The following is an 18,548-nucleotide window of genomic DNA, read 5'->3' as shown; positions in this document are numbered from 1 at the left end:
AGCTATAGCGTTGAGATGATGAAGGATAATGACTATATTTGGAAAAAGTAAAAAAAAAAAAAAGAGAACAATTTTCAATACAAAAGAACTATACAAGAATACAATACATTTAAAATGTAATCCGATAAAATGAAATTTAACAACCGGGTCGATCATTCGTTGGCATTGGGGTGGGAGTGGTGTCGGTTTCGGCGTGCAGACTGTTGGGACTTTCTCTTTTGGCGGGCGGAGGAATACCGTTCCAACGAGCCTAACAAGCGCCCCCGTCAGTACTGATGTTGTTTACTCGATCACTCACTACATTTCAACAATTTATACGTACCAATTCCTCTTCCAATCTACCTTCCTTCTTAAGCTTCATACGGCGATCCACCAACACACCCACATTCACCATGTAATATACTACAGATTTTGGAAGACGATTCGTTAAAAATAAACTTTTTGGTCGTCTTATTGTTTGTTTTTTTGTGCGTCTCGGTCCAAGTGGTTTACCTGTGGTGCCAGCAAGGAAAAGCACCATAGACTTTTGTGCGATATCTGCGAATGACGACGAAAGAGGCATAGTCTGTCTGTGTAGGGTGAATAGAATATGAGACCAAAAAAAAAAAAAAAATGCGCAAAGGACACTCTTATTTCCCTTTTTTTTTTTTTGGCGTGGAGAAAAAAAATAAAAGAAACCGTGTGACGCAATGTCTGCAGTGGGAATTGCCCGCCCGCCTACTTTCAATGCGTAAAATTTATTCGCCTTGTATCATTGACACCATGGGGCTTTTTTATCCCTCTCTGCATGGGAGGTTATATCTCTTTAGTCCATCAATGATCCGTTTTCTTATTTTATTAGCATTTGAATGGTATTTTAAACTTTAAGATTCAACTTGTGTTCCATTGCAGCGTGAACATCCAACATATCGGTGGACATGGCAGGATCTAATACAAGTCGTTAGTTATCCTCCTCTTTCTTGTTGATAAAATAAACGTCTTTCTTACCGTTCAGGAAATCTTCAAAGTCAATTGTTTCGTCTTTACCCATCAAAATATCGAGATGCAGATTGGAAGAAGGCAAGACCGGCAAACGATGACGCTAATAAATGCAATACAATATATAAGAAAAAAAGTCCAATCATAGTCTTGCGCGTTCATAGTTTTGCCTACCTTTGATACTGTTTCTGTTTCCATCATCATTTTGATAGGTGCATGCATACCATAGGCTTGTCGTGCCATATTCAGCTTGAGTTCCCATTGTGTTTCTTGCCACTAATCCGCGACTTGTCAGTTACAGTGCTCCATACGATCATTTGGTATAGAAAAGATGAATGGTTTTTACCTTGTTGAGACGATGCTCTAAGGGATGGCCAGGTAATACTTCGGATTTGATAGAACGAGTACCGTACCGAAGAGCGTCGTGATTGCCGAAATCGGCGTGTGTCGTATCGTAAGTGGACTTTACCGAAGTCTCTGGAAGAGCTGCTGGCGCAATACGGAAGGACTATTTATCAAATGCAACAAAGGTAATCAAAGTGTCAATATTTTTCCCTATTTGTTCCTGATCGCTGTGAAGACGGACCATGATAGTGTAAAGATAAGTGAAAATGAGTTATAACAAAGAGACCCAAAGAGTCCACGAACCTGAAGCTCGCTTGCGTGGCTACAAAAAGATAGTCACAGGACTCCGTGTCCAATCATTGGATAAAGTCGCGCGTGTCGGCCGTGCAGCCCCCGACAACGTCAAAAATAAATCCACCTGGTTGTGAAAAACAGCCCAAAGACTTCACAGCATATTCTCCGATGCATAAAGTTTCGTTCTTCCTTCCCGTGAAAGTTATCAAATACACGAATTTCGCACTGGATGGTGGACAAGATATTCAAGTGTAACAAAAAGGTGGATAAAAAGATATCAGTTTTTTAATCTTGTCTCTGCTACTTGCACCAATTTCAGTACCTTTTTGATTGCCAGCAATACCGACTCTTTGATGTAATCCTTTCTGAGTCTTTGGGACAAACATGGGTAGCGTATGTACCAAGTATCGCTTTACCAAGTATCGCTTTACCAAGTATCGCTTTTTATCATTCGGATTTGAGAACCCTTATTCTCCTTTGTTAGGCTTATCTTCTGTTGTAGTCTGAGAAAGGGGACATATCACAAGTACCCCCGAGCGAGGTAAAGACATTGAGGACTACTGTTCGAACGAACAGGATATTGAAATCAAACTATGCTGTAGCTATTATGCATACGCTGTCTCAGCAGGAGCATACATCTACTCTGGATGTGAAACGGTGAGGATTCCTGTGAAGCTTTGCCAGGCTTGGAGCACCAAATATCAATTTTTTGACCCATTTCTTGGCTCCCCCCCGGCGGTCGTGTCTGTTCGTGTACTGCTCCGAATAATCGAATGGCCAGTGAGTTTCAATATCATTTTTGGTGGAGAAGCCTGGCGACCCGGTCGGTTTCTTTCCGCGGTCATGTCATTTGGTGGAGAAGCTGGGCGACCCGGCTGGTCTCTGTCGGCCGTTGAAGAAAGAGCATCTTTTCTGCTAAAAACAAAAAAGGATTAATTTTGATGCCGCATTTGAAAGAAGATCTTGAAACGGCAATCTCATAAGGAAATTGGACATTTCTACATCTGTGAGAGCAACATACGTAAGATTCCGGTGGAGAAAAAGTTAAGCGTTCTAGTCAGACGGCGTGTGCTAGCCAAATATTGCCCTCTCTGAAAACATAGTAATGCATGAGGTCTTCGTTTTCTATCTCATCTCTACTGTATGTTTATTCGCGATGGATCATACTCCAACCCAATGCCAGGACGTTTTTGATTAAGATCTTTTATAACAAAGTCCTGGTACAAAGGCTCATGACACTTTACCCTGACCAGACTGAAGCTTGGTCTTCCTTGTGCAATGACTTTGAATCATATGCTCATTTTGTCCATCCCCAGCTTCTTCAAGCAGCCGTCTCACTTCGAGTGTTGGGTGTCTCCGCTTTGCATTTCGCCAACAGCTCCTCCATAATTCTTGGATTCATTCTACAGCTCTCATCACAATTGTATGCGGTCATTGTACCGCACTCCTATTCACATTCTCCGGAATGCCTAATGGCAATGCAAATACCCGATAGAGCCCGACTTCTTCGGTTATCCTCCCAAGCCACCGCGGTGTTTATAGCCATTTAGCCACTTGTCCCTCAATATTACACATGACGCGCATATAACAATAACTACAGTAAGTACCCCAGTGAATTCTATCGACATCAGTGAACTAATGCCTGTGAAAGCAGCACTTGGCAAAGAAATTATTCAGAGGAGTTTGAATATGCCGATCCGCCCGACTCCCCAGCGAATTTTTTTTGCTTTGTTATAAAGAAACTGTCAACATGGGCCACCTTCTCAAAGCCCGACTACTGTTTTGGTCTGCCATACGATACCGGCAAGCCAAATACAATGCAAACCAGTTTACGTGTGGCGCAGTGTATAGTGGGCGCAGCCGACGGTCTTTGAGCCGTTCCAATGGCCCAGAATGCCCCGTGAACAGCTGAGTTTCGTCGAGGACTTGGTGATGAAATACTTGTGTCTACTTTGGGTGGGCTGGTTGTCCAAGACAGCTTGCATTTAAATGGGAACAAAGATTTACTGCAAAAATTATCCCCCAAAAACCCATATGACCGCGGCTCTTTTTGGCTTCCAAGGCAACGATTCGTTCACCATGGTCAAGAGCTACTTTTCTAGGAAACGACGTGGCGCAGGTTTGATCTGGCCAAGATAACCCACATCTCGGCTTTGACGGATCATTTAGGAAAACCCTTGAGCCTCCACTGGCGAATCACGGTATTACAGCGAGTCTCATTCCGTTGTTTCGACCGAATTCATTGTATACCAGATTAGGGCAATATGATATACAATCACAGCTGTGGCTTATATGGCATAGTTTTGTCAAAAAAAAAAAAAAGGAAAAGAACTCGTCATTATCCCATGATTACATAAAAGCAAAAACATTCATCCCCAAAAAATTGAATCGCGTTGCTGGCAACAACAAAAAAAAAAAAAAAAAAAAAAGATTCATTGGACGATCCTAGTTTCGTGTATTACGTCATACGCTTGCGATTCGGCGGATGAATCATCGACGGGCGTACATTGTGCAAGGTTATACAAGGAATTAATGATCGACAAGCGACATAGGGTCGTACTGGTAAACAATTGAAGTCGGAAACCAAGGTAACAGAGAATTTGTTTTAGTATGCTTTGGTTGTAATTGTATGCATTGGACCATTATATTTTGGGCAAGCTCAAAAGGAAAAAAGGAAGCGTCCAACAGCAAAGCGGGATAGTTAGTCAAGAAGCATTAAGTTAATCCCGAAAATTTTATCCCTGACTCCGTCTGCTTCTTGTTTCTTTTTTTCCTTTTTTTTCCTCTTTTCTTTTCTTTCTTTCGTTTCTCTTTCTTTTTTCGTTTTGTAATTTTTTTCTCTCTCTTGTTACTGCGTCTTGTAGTGTTTTTTTTTGTATATATTTGTTTGATCTATTATCATCACATTTTAGAATCTTGCAAGACTCATTGACATATTTTTTTTCATCCAAGTGACGTCCTTTCCTTGTTTTTTCCTTCATCCCCACAATTTTTCTTTTCTCTTTAAGTGTGCGCACACTTGTTCTTACTCCTTTTCCATTTTTGCCTACCATCACTCATGTCTTTGCCGATACTTGCAACTGGATCACGTCAACGAAAACGACTTCTACTGAATATTCTGAAATGGGCGGTGATTGGGGTAGCCATGGCTCTTTTTTCATTCGTCATCCTGTGCAGAATCGAAATAAATGCTCGTGTCTATGTACGAGACTGGCTTGCGCCTCCCAAAGCACAAATCATCGAACCCTTGTCATCATCATGTTTCCGTAATACATCCTCCTCATATCCTTCCCGTCCGTCCAAATATCACCACAACTTTGTACCGGGGCTTCCCACCTGGGAAGAATACACTTGCTACGATTTCGCCAGCATGTTGTATCCTTCTCGCAATCAATCCATCAACAAGACAACTTTTCACACTTACTGGTCAAAAAATCTGACGTCGTCAACCGCCTTTGGAGAAAAGGAATTTGCTGTCGTACGTTCATTCGTGGCCACCCAAGACGCCGCAGAAACCGACTTAATTATCTGGATAAGTCCCGAAGACGAACCGGATTTGAAAGCTTCACCTGCCTGGCAACATCTCTCTCAAGTCATGGAACGCCTACGCTACGAAAAGCTAGACATGGACTCACTGACAAGCGATACACCGTTAAAATCATACAGTGCTTCTTTATCGCAGTTACGACCGGAAGAAACAGTGAACCTTATTCGGCTTCTTGTACTGTATAACCGAGGCGGTGTGTGGTTCGATTTTAATACCATGTTTACGCGCGACCTCTCACCGTTACTGGAGCATGAATGGATAGCCCAAGGAAGCTGTTTTACGACAATGTTTGGTAACCCTTTTGACGGGGGCTTGCTTCACTTCCGTCCTCAGTCTCCGTACGTGTGTGAGTTGATGGCCGGGGCCAGCGATGTGTTTGAAGCACGAAGACGAAAACAACGAGGATTGTCTTACAACGACCGTTTGCTGGATAAACGGACAAAAGACCCCTTGGGAGCGGGTCTCTACTACCGAATCTATCGGCGATTGCTGCATCATCGTATCACACCATGGAGTGTCTTGCCGTGGTGCTTTACCGATCCTTCTCAGTGTAAACAAGTCAACTCGTTACCCAGTCTGGCCGCCAAAACGTCCTTCCGTCATCAACGAATTACCCAAACCTTTGCTTACCACTGGCACGAAGGATGGTCCTTTAAACCTGGCGATCTGTTTAAATATCTCGAAAGTCTGCACAAAGAAGCCGTCGGTTGGTAAACTGGTGGTCCACCGGCTGTCGGCCGCCGCCGCCACATGTTAAAAATAATAAGAGAAAAAAAAAAGGAGGAAATAATTTCACCCATCCACGTCAACAACCACAAACTCCTGCGTCAATTTGTTTTCTTTTTACTTTTGTTTTGCAGGTTTCTGTTCATACCCTCAACTTTTTCATATTCTGCTTAATACGCTAATTCTACATTCTACTCTTATAATAAACCAAATTCTTCTTTTTTTTTTTTTTCCAAGCCAGTCAATAACCATGGCAATCCAAGATTTCTCTCGTGAGGATGTGCTTACTTGTTTTCGATATAGTGCAGTAGTGTGGTGGGACAGAATTCGGTGGGCGACACAGCTTTATGGATTTTTTGAAGCTCCTCCAAAATACGATTTGGAGTGACATTCCGTATTTGTTTCTTTGCTGGTCTGATTTTGGGGATGGTGCGACTCCAACATTTCTACAATACCATCCCAGCCGTGTATCCGATTGGATTAGCAAAATGAAAAGAAAGACTTGGAACGTTTGAGAATCTGGTATCTTGGGCTGCTTTGTCACAGTTACTACAGTGTGAGAAAGAGGGGCGCTTTTCTTTTTTGTTACTGTATGTTACAGGCCAAATTGTTCCTTTTATGGCAAAAGAAATAGGATTGAATTGACTTTTTTTTTAAGAGTTTAAACCATTCTACTAGTTTGTGCACAATTTCTGCGATGAAGAGTTAAAAAAAACTGAATGATAAATAACAAGTGGTCTGTTTGATGCAAAAAAAAACCCATCCCGTATTCGCTTTAACGTCGTCTTCGACTACGATGGTCACGATCACGGTCTCTTTCCCGTTCTCTTTCTCGCTCCCGACCATGATCTCGCCGATCGTCCCGTCGATCTTCCCGCCGGTCATCGCGCCGAGTCTCACTTCTCCGGTCATCGCTTCGCCGGTCATCACTTCGACGTTCGTCCCGTCGATCATCCGTGCGACGCTCTTCGGTTCGTCGTTCCTCCGTTCGCCGTTCTTCCGTCTTACGTACCTCCGGTCGTCGTTCTTCCGTCTTACGTTCCTCGGGTCGTCGTTCTTCGGTACGACGTGTTTCGGATCGTCGTTCACTGCGATCACGGTCCTCTCTTCTTTCTTCACGTCTATCTTCCCGTCGGTCCTCGCGAACTCGATCCTCTCTAGAAAGCATTATAAATGTGAGTCGTTTCTTGTCATCAAAAAAACAACATATGCAGTGACTTCTTACCTGTTGCGTTTTTCAGCTCGACGATCGACTTCGTGATCATCTTCATCGGCGTGTCGTTTCCGGCTACTTTCTCTGTCGCTGGTGCTACTAGAGGTGGTGGGTCGTCGTTCTCGGCTGCTTCGTGTACTACTAGTTTGTGAACTGCTTAAGCGATCGTCGCGTGATGTGGACATGGATTTGGTTGAAGATCCGCCCACGGCATCACGGCTCGCTTCTTTGCTGGAAGAGGAAACAGAAGGAGGAGCTAACCGTGACGATTCACGCGCCGCTTCCCGAATCGCTTCACGTGCTTGATCTCGTACCCGCGACGATTCTTTGGCTTCGGCTCGACTGGAGGATACCGAGGTTGATTCTTTACTAGTTGATTCACGAGGTGAGCCTCGAGAGGTCGATTCGGTCGATCGATGCGATCGGCTGGTGCTGCTTGCCTCGTGACGACTGCTTAAACGATCTTCATCTGCACTACGAGGCTTCTTGCCCACACTGCTGCTACCGAAATCTTCACGGCCACGTTTACGCTCCGACAAGGGCGAAGAGGCACCATCGGCCCGATCGGCTCGATCGGCTCTATCGGGACGTTCGGGACGTTCTTCTCGACGGGAAGGACTCGAAGGTCGAGGCGAAGCACTTGGAGTCGATCCCGTGCCATGTCGACTGCTACTACTACGCGCCGCCGTCGCCGTCGCCGTCGCCGTCGTTGCCGCTGTCGCCGCGACCGGTTCTGGCTCCGGATCCTCAATCCCCAAAAATACGTTCTTGCTCACCCATCGTGCTTTGCTCTTTTCAATCAAACCAAGATAACTACAATATCACGCATAAATTAGATTGCAAAAGAAGAAGACGAAAAAGGAACGAGCCGTAAGTAGTCTATTCCTTCATTCTCCTTCTCCCCCCCCCCCTTTTTTTTTTTTTTTCTTTATCAAGCGTACCTGCGGGCCAGCACTTTGAGATCGTCTCGTTTTTCATGAGTCGCCAGGGCTTGAGTGGCTTTGACAAGGACTTCGCCGTGTTGTCGAATAGTGGGAAAGTAAGGAATGAATTGGCGAAGGATAAGAAAAGCGTTGCGGATTTGATGGGCTTCGCCGGATTGAAGCGCTTGTTCGAGAGCAATGCTGGCTTTCAGATGCCATTTGTGCATGACGCGTTTGAATTCCATGAAACTAAGCAAGTCTTCCTTGGCCACTTCTTGACTGGTCGACTGGACGTTCCATTTCTTTTGAAAGCCAATCAATCCATCGCCCTGCGCTTCTGCCACATACGTCTTTTCATCTTGATGCCACTTGGACATTTTTGCAAACGTCTTATAAATAAATCGAGCATGAATCGTCGTCTCATAGTCTGTGAACGTCATCAAGGCCGCCGGCAGATTTTCAGACAGCACCTTGTCAAACAGCGTCAAGCTGGAGAAATTCTTGACACCCAGGCGATGCATCAACATGACAAACTCGTAGCAGTACACGGCATCGACTTCGGAAATCACGCTACGTGGTAACAAGCAGTGTTGCATAATGGTCGAAATCAACGTCAATCGATCGGCGTTACTGGGGAACCAGCGGGCTTGCGAGGCCTTTAACATGGTGATGGTCTTTTCCACGGCTAACTGATGTTTCGGTAGATCTTCGCGAAGACTGTCCAAGCACGCTTGAGCATGTCGTTCCGCTTTCGCTACCACCGAAGGTCGGTTGCTCTGGTAAAACGATGAACGGGAATCGCGACATTGAGCAATCATATCGCTGTGTCGTTTCATGGCCGCCTCATAGTGTTCTACGGGACAATGGATATCGTAGAGTTGCAGTTGCCAGAAAATCACATAGAATTCAGGACTGATAACACTGCACACGCCAGTATCCGGTAACAAGGTGGAAATATGATCGACGAGATGCTGGTAAGGTGGAAGCGGACTATCGGTGGCCATCTCGCTTTCCGTCAGTTTCTTCATGGCATACCGCGTCTTGGGTCGAACAATATGCATGACCACATCCGACGGTAAATTGTATTCCTTGACCAGCTCTGTGGCCTCTGGAATCATGGCGTTGTATTCTTCTTCATCAAAGATGGTCACCAGCAGTTCCGAGTATTGCAAAAAGGTTTGATGGACGCGGTCCAGGTTCTGAACCAATTCCGGAGTGCTGACGGAATCTTTGGCGGAACACGCTTCGTTGAGTCGATACAGCAGAATCAAGATTTCCAAAGCCATGTTGTCTTTGGACAAGGTCGCTTTGAGTCGCATCAACACGCGTCGTGTCGCTCGTCGGTTATCACTGGAGATTGGTTGAAATGCTTCGGCTTTCAGCATGTCACTGCATCCGGCCGAGGTGATCTGGTCATCCGTCAAGGTACTGCCGATAATTTCAATGCCGGATAACTTGGTGACGAATTCGTTGAAAAGCACGAGGTCCGGGACCGAGTCATCCAATCGTAGTCGAAACGCCATGTAACGTAACAACGGTGTAGGATCGATGCCTTGTTTCTTGTAAAGCATGCCTGCAAACACAGACAAGGCACGTAACCACGACGAGGGAATGCCGTCTTCCTTGACCTTGATTCGTTTCATGCGTCCAGCGCCTTGCGATCCCGTCCATTTCTCGGTCATCAAGTACCCGAGCACATCGTAGGCAAAACTGCCAATGTATCGACACGCATCGGCCATGTATGGGGCCAAGTTGTCAAACGCTTGCAATTGATCAAGCATGATATTGAAAACAATGGTTGGATTGGAATGCGCCAATTTACCGAGGTCGCGACCGCATTGACGCACATCGTTTTTGGACACTCGGCGCATGACCGACTTGACATCGCGTTCGGTGCGTGCTTTCAACAGTTTGGTTTCGATCGTCTTTTTATAAAAATCGGTAGCCCATTCGCCGTACAGTGCACATCGTTCCTGAAAAGTGAGCAAGTCGAGAATTTCCCAGACTGCCGCCATGGTGCCTGGATTGTTGCCGCTGAAAGAAATGCAAGGGAGCAAGAATTCACGAAGCATCGTCATGCAATGGACTTTGGCCCCGGGCAAATCCGATTCACGTTCCAGCATATTTTGTACAATGATCACCAGCTTTTGATACAAATCGGGAGCCAAGTACGACTTGTACCCGGCAAGACGCATCAGTGGCATGAATCGCTCCGTAAGATGTTCAAACGATTCGCAGCGTGCCAGATTCTGGGCCCAGTCCTTGTAGAAAAACACGTAATGACGTTGTTTGTGGAAATCGCGATGACCGTCCATGAACACGTCGGTTGTGAGCACCGTCTTCATTTTCGGCATGGGACCCACCGTGCCATCGCTGTGCACCGGCAACTTGGCCCTCAATTCAGACTCCTCGGCACATTTGGCAAACAACGTACGACACGCTTTCACTTCTTCGGAAACATATTTCTCGTAAATGGGATCCAACATCACATCGCACAAACGATACAAATCACGAGCCAACTGGGGATGCATATCGCACAATTTGTCGTATTTCGAAAACATCAATTCTGCATGGTACGTGTCACCGATGGTGATGAGAGCTCGCGTGAGTTGATAGATATCGTTTTCCGTATAAACCTTTTCCTGAACATGACACAATCGATTCGTCATTTAATCCTCTGCTCGGCAATAGATGGCGATGCCAAAATCCCCTTTACCTTTTTCTTTTCGACTTCCTTCGGTTTAGCCTCGCCTGTATTGACTTTTTGCGTGGTGCCTTCTTCCCCCAGTGCACCATACATCTACACTTTCACGATCAGTTGGGTCGCTCAGTTATTGTCACTTGCAATTAGAGAGCTTACCGCGAGTGCACCGACGCTGTTGGTCTTGATTTCCTTGTTCATCAATTCCATGTATTTGTTTTTTCGTTCTTCCATGCCTTCGTCATAGGGTCGCAACTGTGCAAGGAGGACCAAAGGGTCAATGAGACGAGAAAATCATGAACGAACGCCGAGGTGGAGATTTACTTACATAAGGAAGCAAGTCGCCCAAGCGGATCAATCCATTGGCGATGAGCAAGGCACACGCATAGTAAAGAGTGGGCGGGGCTGGTTTCACTTGCACTTGTTGGTAATGTTCGAATTTGAAGCCTAGCAAGTGGGCCATCACGGGGCAGTTGTACTGTGGCGTGGGTTCTTTTGCATTGGAAGACCCCTGTGGATGATCGCTAAAGGACAACTGTTGGATCCAGCCCGACTGTTTAAACAACTCCATCCAAAATGTAAAATTGACAAGCAACTCCTTGATGAAAAAGTCCAAAAGAATATCCAGCACACGGTTCGGGTCCAAATGAAAGATACCGATATTGGATGAAATGGTTTCCAAGAACTTTGGCACTCGATCCAACGGCGTCGCTGGAGGATTGCCGTAAGCATCATACTCCAGATCAATGCTTCCTTGCAAAATATCGTTGATCAATGCAGAATAGCCGGCCATATCTTCTCTTGCAAGATTGAACTTGTTCTGCTTGTACCTGAAAATACCGGCCCCGTTCATTAGGTTAATAAGACATATTTGCACACACCCATATATATATTGTTCTGTCGACATTAAAAGAAACGTACAGCATGGACGTGTTTAAGCGGACCAATCGTCGGTCAAACATGGCTTTACTTGGAATGACTCTGGCATCCTCCAAAAGTTGGCTGGAAAAGTGAATTTTGCAATCAGCGTCAGACAGGAGTTTGGCGTCCTACAAAGAAAGAAACGATTGCAATGATTAAGCACGGGGTGACTGAATACAAAAAGAAAACAAAGAGACCATGTGCGATAATTACCAGTAATGCTTTTATCATGGCCACCAGATTGTCTTTGTACTGTTGCATTTCTTCCTTGGTTTCGTCGTCGAGTTGAAGTTCCTGCATGGATTCTTGATGAACATCTTGGGTTTTGAGAGAATTGATAAATAGTAGTCGTGCATCAATATGGTTGGCAGCAAACACGCCGTCGTCGTCTTTGACAAGTGTGTCCATGAGTTTGACAAAACTATCGATCGAACGTCGGCCCGTGTAGGCATGGTAAGTGGACCGAGAGATCAGTTGGCGTAGTCCATTGGTCTTTGTCAACGAATAGGACGCTGCGTCTTCCTTTGCGCGTCGAATCTCGTCTGAAAGCGATTCCATGCGTCTTTCAGAGAGTGAAAAATATGAACGAAAAACTTTAAGTTGAAGAGAAAATAAAAAGGAAAAAGATTCACAGACAGAATGGAATCCTTCACTTGGGCGTTCGGGGTTTAGTTTGCTTATTTTTTCCACTCAAAATGTCAATTCTATAAATCCTCCAACGAGCCAGCCACCACAAAAGCGAACTGCATCCTGACCCGTTATCCGACTTTTTTATATTGTACTCTACGTTAAAATTGGGAGAAAGATTGTGGGATGCATATGTTGTCTTAAGATATAACAAAGACAAATCTGATAGCGCGCTCTGTCCGTGGTAGAATGGCAGCACATCGTTGGACCTGAAATTTGTTACCCTGTCAGTTCTTTGGCCTACAAGCATCCACTAATGAATGCTCAATAAGGCCAATGACTTTTTTAGCCAGAGGTCAATGTAGCCAATAGAAAAGGAATGCAAGTTCTCGGGGAAGTCATAACTTTGGTCAAGGGACAACGTCTTGTGGTTGTTTGTTAAACACTCCATGATAATCCCAGTATAACAAGTTTGGGTCACAAATTTGTGAACTTGGTCACAGATGGTCACAAATGCCGAAAAGCATATTGAATAAAATGTTTCTTTATCAACAGATATAACGATCATCACCGACTATAAGCAGGTATAGATCACAGAACTAACGATTCATGCCTTTATTATCCCACCTCCCCTTTTCTTTTGTTCTTACTAAATCTCGCCTCAACATAATATATACCTTTCTGATTACGATCAATTATAGTTACTTCTTCACCAAACATTTCATTAGAGTTCAGAGGATATCTGGAATATCTTATCACAGACGCAGTTTGCACGGATTTCCAAGTTGCATAATGCAGCTGCTGTTTTGCTTTATAATGCTTCGCTTGCTTATGAAGCTTTTCGCGGTAAATTTATTGCCTCATTCTCTACGTTTGAAGAGATTCATGTAATGGAACAAACCCGTCTTGCCGATCGTTGCATGACTCTTTATTGGAGCCAAAATTGTGAGTATTGCCCATAACGGTGACTGTGTACATATACCGCGCGTCAAGCTCATTGGCTCTTTATTCAGCTAACTGTGCAACGAGATACCTAAAAGGCAGCTTCCTCCACCGGGCCTCCTACATGACCATTAATTGTCAGTCTCACGAAAACACCAACACAGCAGTATCTTGCACCAAGCCTAACTCTATATATAAGCAACCTATGACAATCTCGGCAATTTGCTCACCACAGATCAGCGCAATTGCATGCGTGAATTAGATGTGTAAATTTCAAGCGACTAGTGGCGAAAAGATGTGTATTGAAGAATTTAAACGGTCAAGCATGCTAGACCATGAAAGGCAAATCTTATCTCAATGTTCACTTTTCTGAAGAAGAAAACCCGTCTCTCTCAAACGACGCTACACTTCAAGCGGTCCAAACAGCCCAGGATGAAGAGTGAAGAGCCTGAGCCTGAGCCTGAGCCTGAGCCTGAAACTGAGCCTGAAACTGAATTGAGTACTTCGTCATCTTCAGATTGTGGTGGACAACTTTGACAAAGGAGGATTCTTGTAGGGTTCTTCGAAAGATGTGACCCGGAATTTGTAAACACAATGCGGAGCAAAACAGACTACCTTGGACTTCTTTTTTGAGAATCCAATAAAATATCATAATCCCGGATCTTTTTTCAAAGAGGTGAAGAAAGTGAGGTTTGGGAATTCTGCAGTGCTTGGAAGTGGATCATCCTTGATCCAGAGAGGAAAGAAATAGGGTTTGGAAAAAAATAAGGGGCATTATTTTTTTCCCCATCTGTGATTTTCACTGTTTTAATCAGTAAAGAAGTATGCACTTTTTCCCATCAGTGATTCACATGTTTTAATCAGTAATGGAGCACTGTATGCATCATTTTATCCCATCAGCGATTTCATTGTTCATCAGTGCAGTAGTAGGCACTATTTTTTTCCCAGGGTGATGTCATTGCTCATCAGTGCAGTAGGAGGCATTATTTTTCCATGAGAATGGCATATAAAACGACTGGCATCCAGGCTTTCTCATGTCTTCCGCATTCTCATCTTTCTATCTTCATTTTTTTTCATGCCCCCTAAAAGACGCCGCATACAAGATGAAGATATTCCTCTCCCACAAACCATTGTACCCATTTCGTCGGTTGAAGAAGCACGGCAAGCTCTCTCAAATGCATCCACATCGTTTATTTTGAACAGTATTAGAACACTGGCTATCAAGTATAACGAAAAACACGACGACGATTTTTGGGATGATGTAGAGCGCTACGAGGCGGCTTTAGAGACCTTACTCGCTGATTTTCAACAGAGAAATCATCTGCCCAGAGGAATGTTGCAAGGCATCGAAGACAGAGCAGGTGTTCGACGTGGTTCTTTTCACAGCAAATACCAGAAGTTCGATTTTATCAATATTTGGAGAAATGCCTTGGATCAATTCTTGGAACTCAGTGTGCAAGCCAGGCAGTCCGTTGCTGCAAGCTCTTTTGCCGGAAGTTCTACGGCTGAAAGTTCAGCTGCCGCGACATCTTCTCGACCCCAAGTATTAGAAGAGCAGATCTGAACATGCTCTGTTTCACTACTATCGATATTGCGAGAAGACTTGTCTTCAAATCCCACAGATATCAAATCTGCTTTCGAGCAAAATGACGATTTCAAAGGCCAATTATACAGCGGATCTACGTGTTATTATCAGAGCTATGATGATTCTTTGCGCGACAAATAAATCAGAAAGTAAGTACACAAGCAGAGGGAATACCAACTTGTATACAAATATGCTCATTTTTGCCAAGGCGGGCCTAATTCTCGCATTGCTGCAGCGACCCTTTTATCAACTATCCGTAACAAAGATATGCTGCAGGGCGGATACTTTGTCGCAACTCCGAATACGACGGACGTTCCAACGCTCTTCAATGCAGAGCACATTCAGTATATTCACGCGCGGTATTTTGGTCCCAAAGGGCCTCTTACCCGGAGCAAGAGTATCCAAACTGGGAAGCGCTGCATCGAGAAGAATTCGCGTCTGTTGGAAAATATACAGTTCCGTCGTCCATCACCAGTGCGGCGCAAACCGAAGTAGCCACCAATATCAAAAACATGTGGCAAGGAAAGCTGCTCCGAAAACTCCTTCTAAATGTGCTTCGTCTTCTTCTTCGACTACATCTATCACCAATCTGAGAAAAGAACTATTTTGAAAAGATCCATACCATGAAAAAATAAGAGAGGTGAGCTCAATAGGCATCACAATCGATGTCGAATAATCCTTAACATGGATATTTCAGGTTTCATCGCAACAAAACTCTCGCAATTCACAACGCAACATCGTCCGCCTCGAACGCCACAAGCACCTAAAGCGACTCCGAAAAAACAGGAACGTCGAAGCCTCAAGCAGACGCCTGAAAATGTTTGAAGATAGCTTGGTAATAAATGCAGCATTTTGCATGAGGTGTCCTTTTTCTTTACTTACAATAATCGATAGTTTACCACTTCAAGACAAAGGCATGACAGAAGCGATGTAAGTAGCAATACTCACCGCGATACTTAGTATGATACTAACACAAATGCATAGCTCATCGAAGAACTCGCATCTCAATTGCATTATTTCCCGAAAGCCACAGATGTCGATCTCAATATAGACGATGCTGTCGACGATACCGATGCTGATGACGAAGGGGACACAGTAGAAGAAGTTTCTACTTCCATTGCAAGCAGTTCCAGAACTCGTCCGACACAAGTCTCAGCAAAGGAGCCATCGCGGAGAAAACAACGAGCAATGCAGGCAATCCTTACCCAGCTGCTACTTTCAAACGTAGACGCTGTAGGCGAGGAAACTATCATAAAGCGTTGGGATACTGGTCCTCTTTCTGAGAAGGAAATCCAAGCTATGCTCCTCGTATATCGAACCCTTCGCCCTTTTGTTCCTTCCACGGGAAATACTGCGCCTATTTCCGCCAAGCTACCGCTTGTTATACTCGCAAATTCGATTTTACATTCGGCAGGATACGGGAAATTTAAACAACACATCTGTCCAGAAGTCAAGCCTGGAGCCGTACATTCATTTCCGATAGACAGCGTGGCTATTTATCAGATGTTCGGACCGGTAGAGACTGGAAGCCGAAGGATCAAGTCCATCAACGATGCGCTAGGAAACAAGCGACAGGTTTTTCAGTCGATATTTAACCTGGATCGAATCAATGTTTTTATTTATGTCTGCAGTGCAGCAAGCTGTAGAAGTTCAGGAAATATGTGTAGAAATGAAGAATATGTAGGGGAAGCTACAAAGAAATGTTGTGTAAATGTAAATGGAAACTCACTGTGTACCCAACACGGTTTATCGTTCCGCGATCGTATCACCTACGATCCTTTGGGCATCGCTGTAATCACTGAGTCCTGTCTCCCCGAAAAGCGCCGGCCAGTGTCGACTTATGAAGAACGGAAAAAGCTTCCTAGCGAAGAAACCCATCGACCGACCTACACGCAGTCAATGCTCGAAAAGGTGATCAGTTATTGTGAAGCGAGAATCAAATCGCTCGAAAGCCGTATCCGGTCATCACAGAAAAATGCAAAGACTTTGAAGAGCAAGGTTGTTGAAACAGTGTACCCTTGTGGCAGCAGAAAACAAGCAAGCGCATACCGAAACTCACAAGGCTGCCAAAACTCCATACAACGATGCGCTCACAGCCTATCAATCGGATGAAGACTTATCTCTCCAACGAACGAGCTAGCAAGTATAGCGCACGAAAAGTATGGAAATAAATATATTGTGTATCATAGCAACTTTCTCAAATGATGTATTTAGACTTTGCAAGATATTGACTCGGGAAAGAACAAGAAGAGAAAGAAGGGGAAAGCTAAAGATGTGCCACCACCGTCCGATACATGTCCAACTGTGCGAAAGCCAGGGTGTGAGAATTCAGCGGCACACATGAAGCCCGACCAACTCCCTTCCGACAAGCTCTCATTCGCTGGAACGGATTATGGCATTGTGACTCTTGCCACGACTATGGCTGTCGGACAAAAGCAACACGCGTTTCATCTCAAGCTTTTCAACCACTATGAAATTCTGGAAGAAGAAAAGCCGGACCTAGAGATTGACGACCAAGAGCGTGGATACTTTGTTTTTGACAAGCCATTTACCATTTCCGCCGATCACTTGGATTGGAGGACTCGTTCATTTGAAGCGAGAAAAAAGCGAGAGATGAAGAAGAAAACGGTAAGGATGAGTATCGATGGTTATTGCAAGTATCTAATCATCCAGGCCTTTTTTCCTTTTTTTTTTGGTGCACGATCTGTAAGACAGACAAGGGGAAAGCTGCTGCGAAGATGGAAAGAACGCTTGCGAAGCATTCAATGTCAAATGCGTTATCCGTTGCTAAAGTGCTTGAAAATCACAAGGTACCACATCATACAAATGCTGTATTGAGACTTCTGCTTACTGACTTGGATTTGTATTAGATGGCGCAATCAGCGAGGGATGATTTGCGAGCATTTTATCACTCCTCCGCCGAACGCAAACTGAAGAGATTCATTCGACTTCAAACGACACGTAGATACACGAAGACTGTGCAAGAAGAAAGCAGCTATATTGTTGGCCAACAGAGTGGATACGATTTGCAAGGCATCAAAAAGCTACCCGTTCGTATGATTGACGTTATGGGAACGGGTGTTGGTCCACGAATCGGTGGACATGCTCGTTGCGGTGGCAAGTGGCACAAAAAGCTGGCCTCCAGGTACAACCCAGTGACAATGACGAACGAACATCAAACAAGCCAGCGATGCGTTTTCTGCTATCAAAAAATAGTCCACCCCAAGAAAACGTTCATCAAAGACGGAAAACAAGTCCAACGAACTGTCAATGGGTCTGCCACCTGTATCAATAGTAAATGCATCGCACGACTCAACGGTTTCTCCACTTTTCCTCGCGATGCCATGTCGGCGGTAGCAATATGCCTGGCAGGACGAACAACGATGGAATTCGGAAGACCACTCGCGACTTTCGATCCATCTCGCACAAAAGAAATCAGCCAATCCTATGCTGAAGCTCAAGAAGCACTTGAAACCCGGCCCAATGTGCAAAGATTGCGGCCTGAGGGCACCCATGGTTAATGGGACAACTCCAACTTGCACAGCTTGGGGGTGAGTTCAAAAAGAAACTGTCAAACTTTTGCAAACTCCGCGTTCTTACAGATACCTCTACAGTATCATATACTTGAATTTATAGCAGCCAAGAACACCTTGTTCGTCTTTTTTACACTCACGGTGTACAACACTGAGCGCCTCCAACATGGAGGCAGAGCGGGCAATGGTTCTTCTTTCTTTTTTTTTGCCGTT

General features: G+C 44.7%; 9 protein-coding genes across 9 annotated transcripts; 6 read left to right on the top strand and 3 right to left on the bottom strand.

The window, feature by feature from the left end:
- Nucleotides 1–12: 12 nt before the first annotated feature.
- On the bottom strand, nt 13–653 carry BYT42DRAFT_573752 (uncharacterized protein). Its single transcript, XM_051568760.1, has 3 exons — nt 493–653; nt 323–402; nt 13–250 (listed from the first exon to the last, which is right to left on the bottom strand). Exons 1-3 carry the CDS (start codon nt 560–562, stop codon nt 137–139), a joined length of 264 nt encoding a protein of 87 aa, XP_051422328.1. The 5' UTR covers nt 563–653; the 3' UTR covers nt 13–136.
- Nucleotides 654–720: 67 nt separating this feature from the next.
- BYT42DRAFT_573748 (proteasome maturation factor UMP1-domain-containing protein) lies at nt 721–1,607 on the bottom strand. The gene is made up of 5 exons (XM_051568759.1): nt 1,565–1,607; nt 1,325–1,486; nt 1,153–1,254; nt 988–1,081; nt 721–927 (listed from the first exon to the last, which is right to left on the bottom strand). Exons 1-5 carry the CDS (start codon nt 1,565–1,567, stop codon nt 857–859), a joined length of 432 nt encoding a protein of 143 aa, XP_051422327.1. The 5' UTR covers nt 1,568–1,607; the 3' UTR covers nt 721–856.
- Nucleotides 1,608–1,676: 69 nt separating this feature from the next.
- Nucleotides 1,677–2,640, top strand: BYT42DRAFT_378185 (uncharacterized protein). The gene is made up of 4 exons (XM_051563297.1): nt 1,677–1,879; nt 1,955–2,010; nt 2,102–2,158; nt 2,220–2,640. The coding sequence occupies exons 1-4, from the start codon at nt 1,847–1,849 to the stop codon at nt 2,551–2,553; spliced, it is 480 nt and encodes a 159-aa protein (XP_051422326.1). The 5' UTR covers nt 1,677–1,846; the 3' UTR covers nt 2,554–2,640.
- Nucleotides 2,641–4,762: 2,122 nt separating this feature from the next.
- Nucleotides 4,763–5,878, top strand: BYT42DRAFT_546907 (uncharacterized protein; the record flags this gene model as incomplete). The annotated part of the gene is made up of 1 exon (XM_051565919.1): nt 4,763–5,878. One exon carries the CDS (start codon nt 4,763–4,765, stop codon nt 5,876–5,878), a length of 1,116 nt encoding a protein of 371 aa, XP_051422325.1.
- A 1,500-nt stretch (nt 5,879–7,378) lies between these two features.
- On the bottom strand, nt 7,379–12,296 carry BYT42DRAFT_378122 (transcription factor/nuclear export subunit protein 2-domain-containing protein). Its single transcript, XM_051563296.1, has 8 exons — nt 11,862–12,296; nt 11,649–11,776; nt 11,056–11,557; nt 10,887–10,982; nt 10,743–10,826; nt 8,045–10,668; nt 7,544–7,916; nt 7,379–7,472 (listed from the first exon to the last, which is right to left on the bottom strand). The coding sequence occupies exons 1-8, from the start codon at nt 12,204–12,206 to the stop codon at nt 7,470–7,472; spliced, it is 4,155 nt and encodes a 1,384-aa protein (XP_051422324.1). The 5' UTR covers nt 12,207–12,296; the 3' UTR covers nt 7,379–7,469.
- A 1,996-nt stretch (nt 12,297–14,292) lies between these two features.
- On the top strand, nt 14,293–14,781 carry BYT42DRAFT_546905 (uncharacterized protein; the record flags this gene model as incomplete). Its single annotated transcript, XM_051565918.1, has 1 exon — nt 14,293–14,781. The coding sequence occupies one exon, from the start codon at nt 14,293–14,295 to the stop codon at nt 14,779–14,781; it is 489 nt and encodes a 162-aa protein (XP_051422323.1).
- Nucleotides 14,782–15,852: 1,071 nt separating this feature from the next.
- On the top strand, nt 15,853–17,321 carry BYT42DRAFT_378064 (uncharacterized protein). Its single transcript, XM_051563295.1, has 2 exons — nt 15,853–16,961; nt 17,017–17,321. Exon 1 carries the CDS (start codon nt 15,991–15,993, stop codon nt 16,912–16,914), a length of 924 nt encoding a protein of 307 aa, XP_051422322.1. The 5' UTR covers nt 15,853–15,990; the 3' UTR covers nt 16,915–16,961; nt 17,017–17,321.
- Nucleotides 16,529–17,743, top strand: BYT42DRAFT_377992 (uncharacterized protein). The gene is made up of 2 exons (XM_051563294.1): nt 16,529–16,961; nt 17,017–17,743. The coding sequence occupies exons 1-2, from the start codon at nt 16,887–16,889 to the stop codon at nt 17,638–17,640; spliced, it is 699 nt and encodes a 232-aa protein (XP_051422321.1). The 5' UTR covers nt 16,529–16,886; the 3' UTR covers nt 17,641–17,743.
- Nucleotides 17,322–18,487, top strand: BYT42DRAFT_377984 (uncharacterized protein). Its single transcript, XM_051563293.1, has 2 exons — nt 17,322–18,353; nt 18,417–18,487. The coding sequence occupies exon 1, from the start codon at nt 17,673–17,675 to the stop codon at nt 18,321–18,323; it is 651 nt and encodes a 216-aa protein (XP_051422320.1). The 5' UTR covers nt 17,322–17,672; the 3' UTR covers nt 18,324–18,353; nt 18,417–18,487.
- The last annotated feature ends 61 nt before the right edge of the window (nt 18,488–18,548 follow it).

Source organism: Radiomyces spectabilis, assembly GCF_025331425.1.
Source record: "Radiomyces spectabilis strain NRRL 2753 chromosome Unknown BYT42scaffold_8, whole genome shotgun sequence".
NCBI classification, from domain to species: domain Eukaryota; kingdom Fungi; phylum Mucoromycota; class Mucoromycetes; order Mucorales; family Radiomycetaceae; genus Radiomyces; species Radiomyces spectabilis.
The sequence above is the reverse complement of the archived record's forward strand: the minus strand, read 5'-3'. Positions and strand labels throughout refer to the sequence as shown.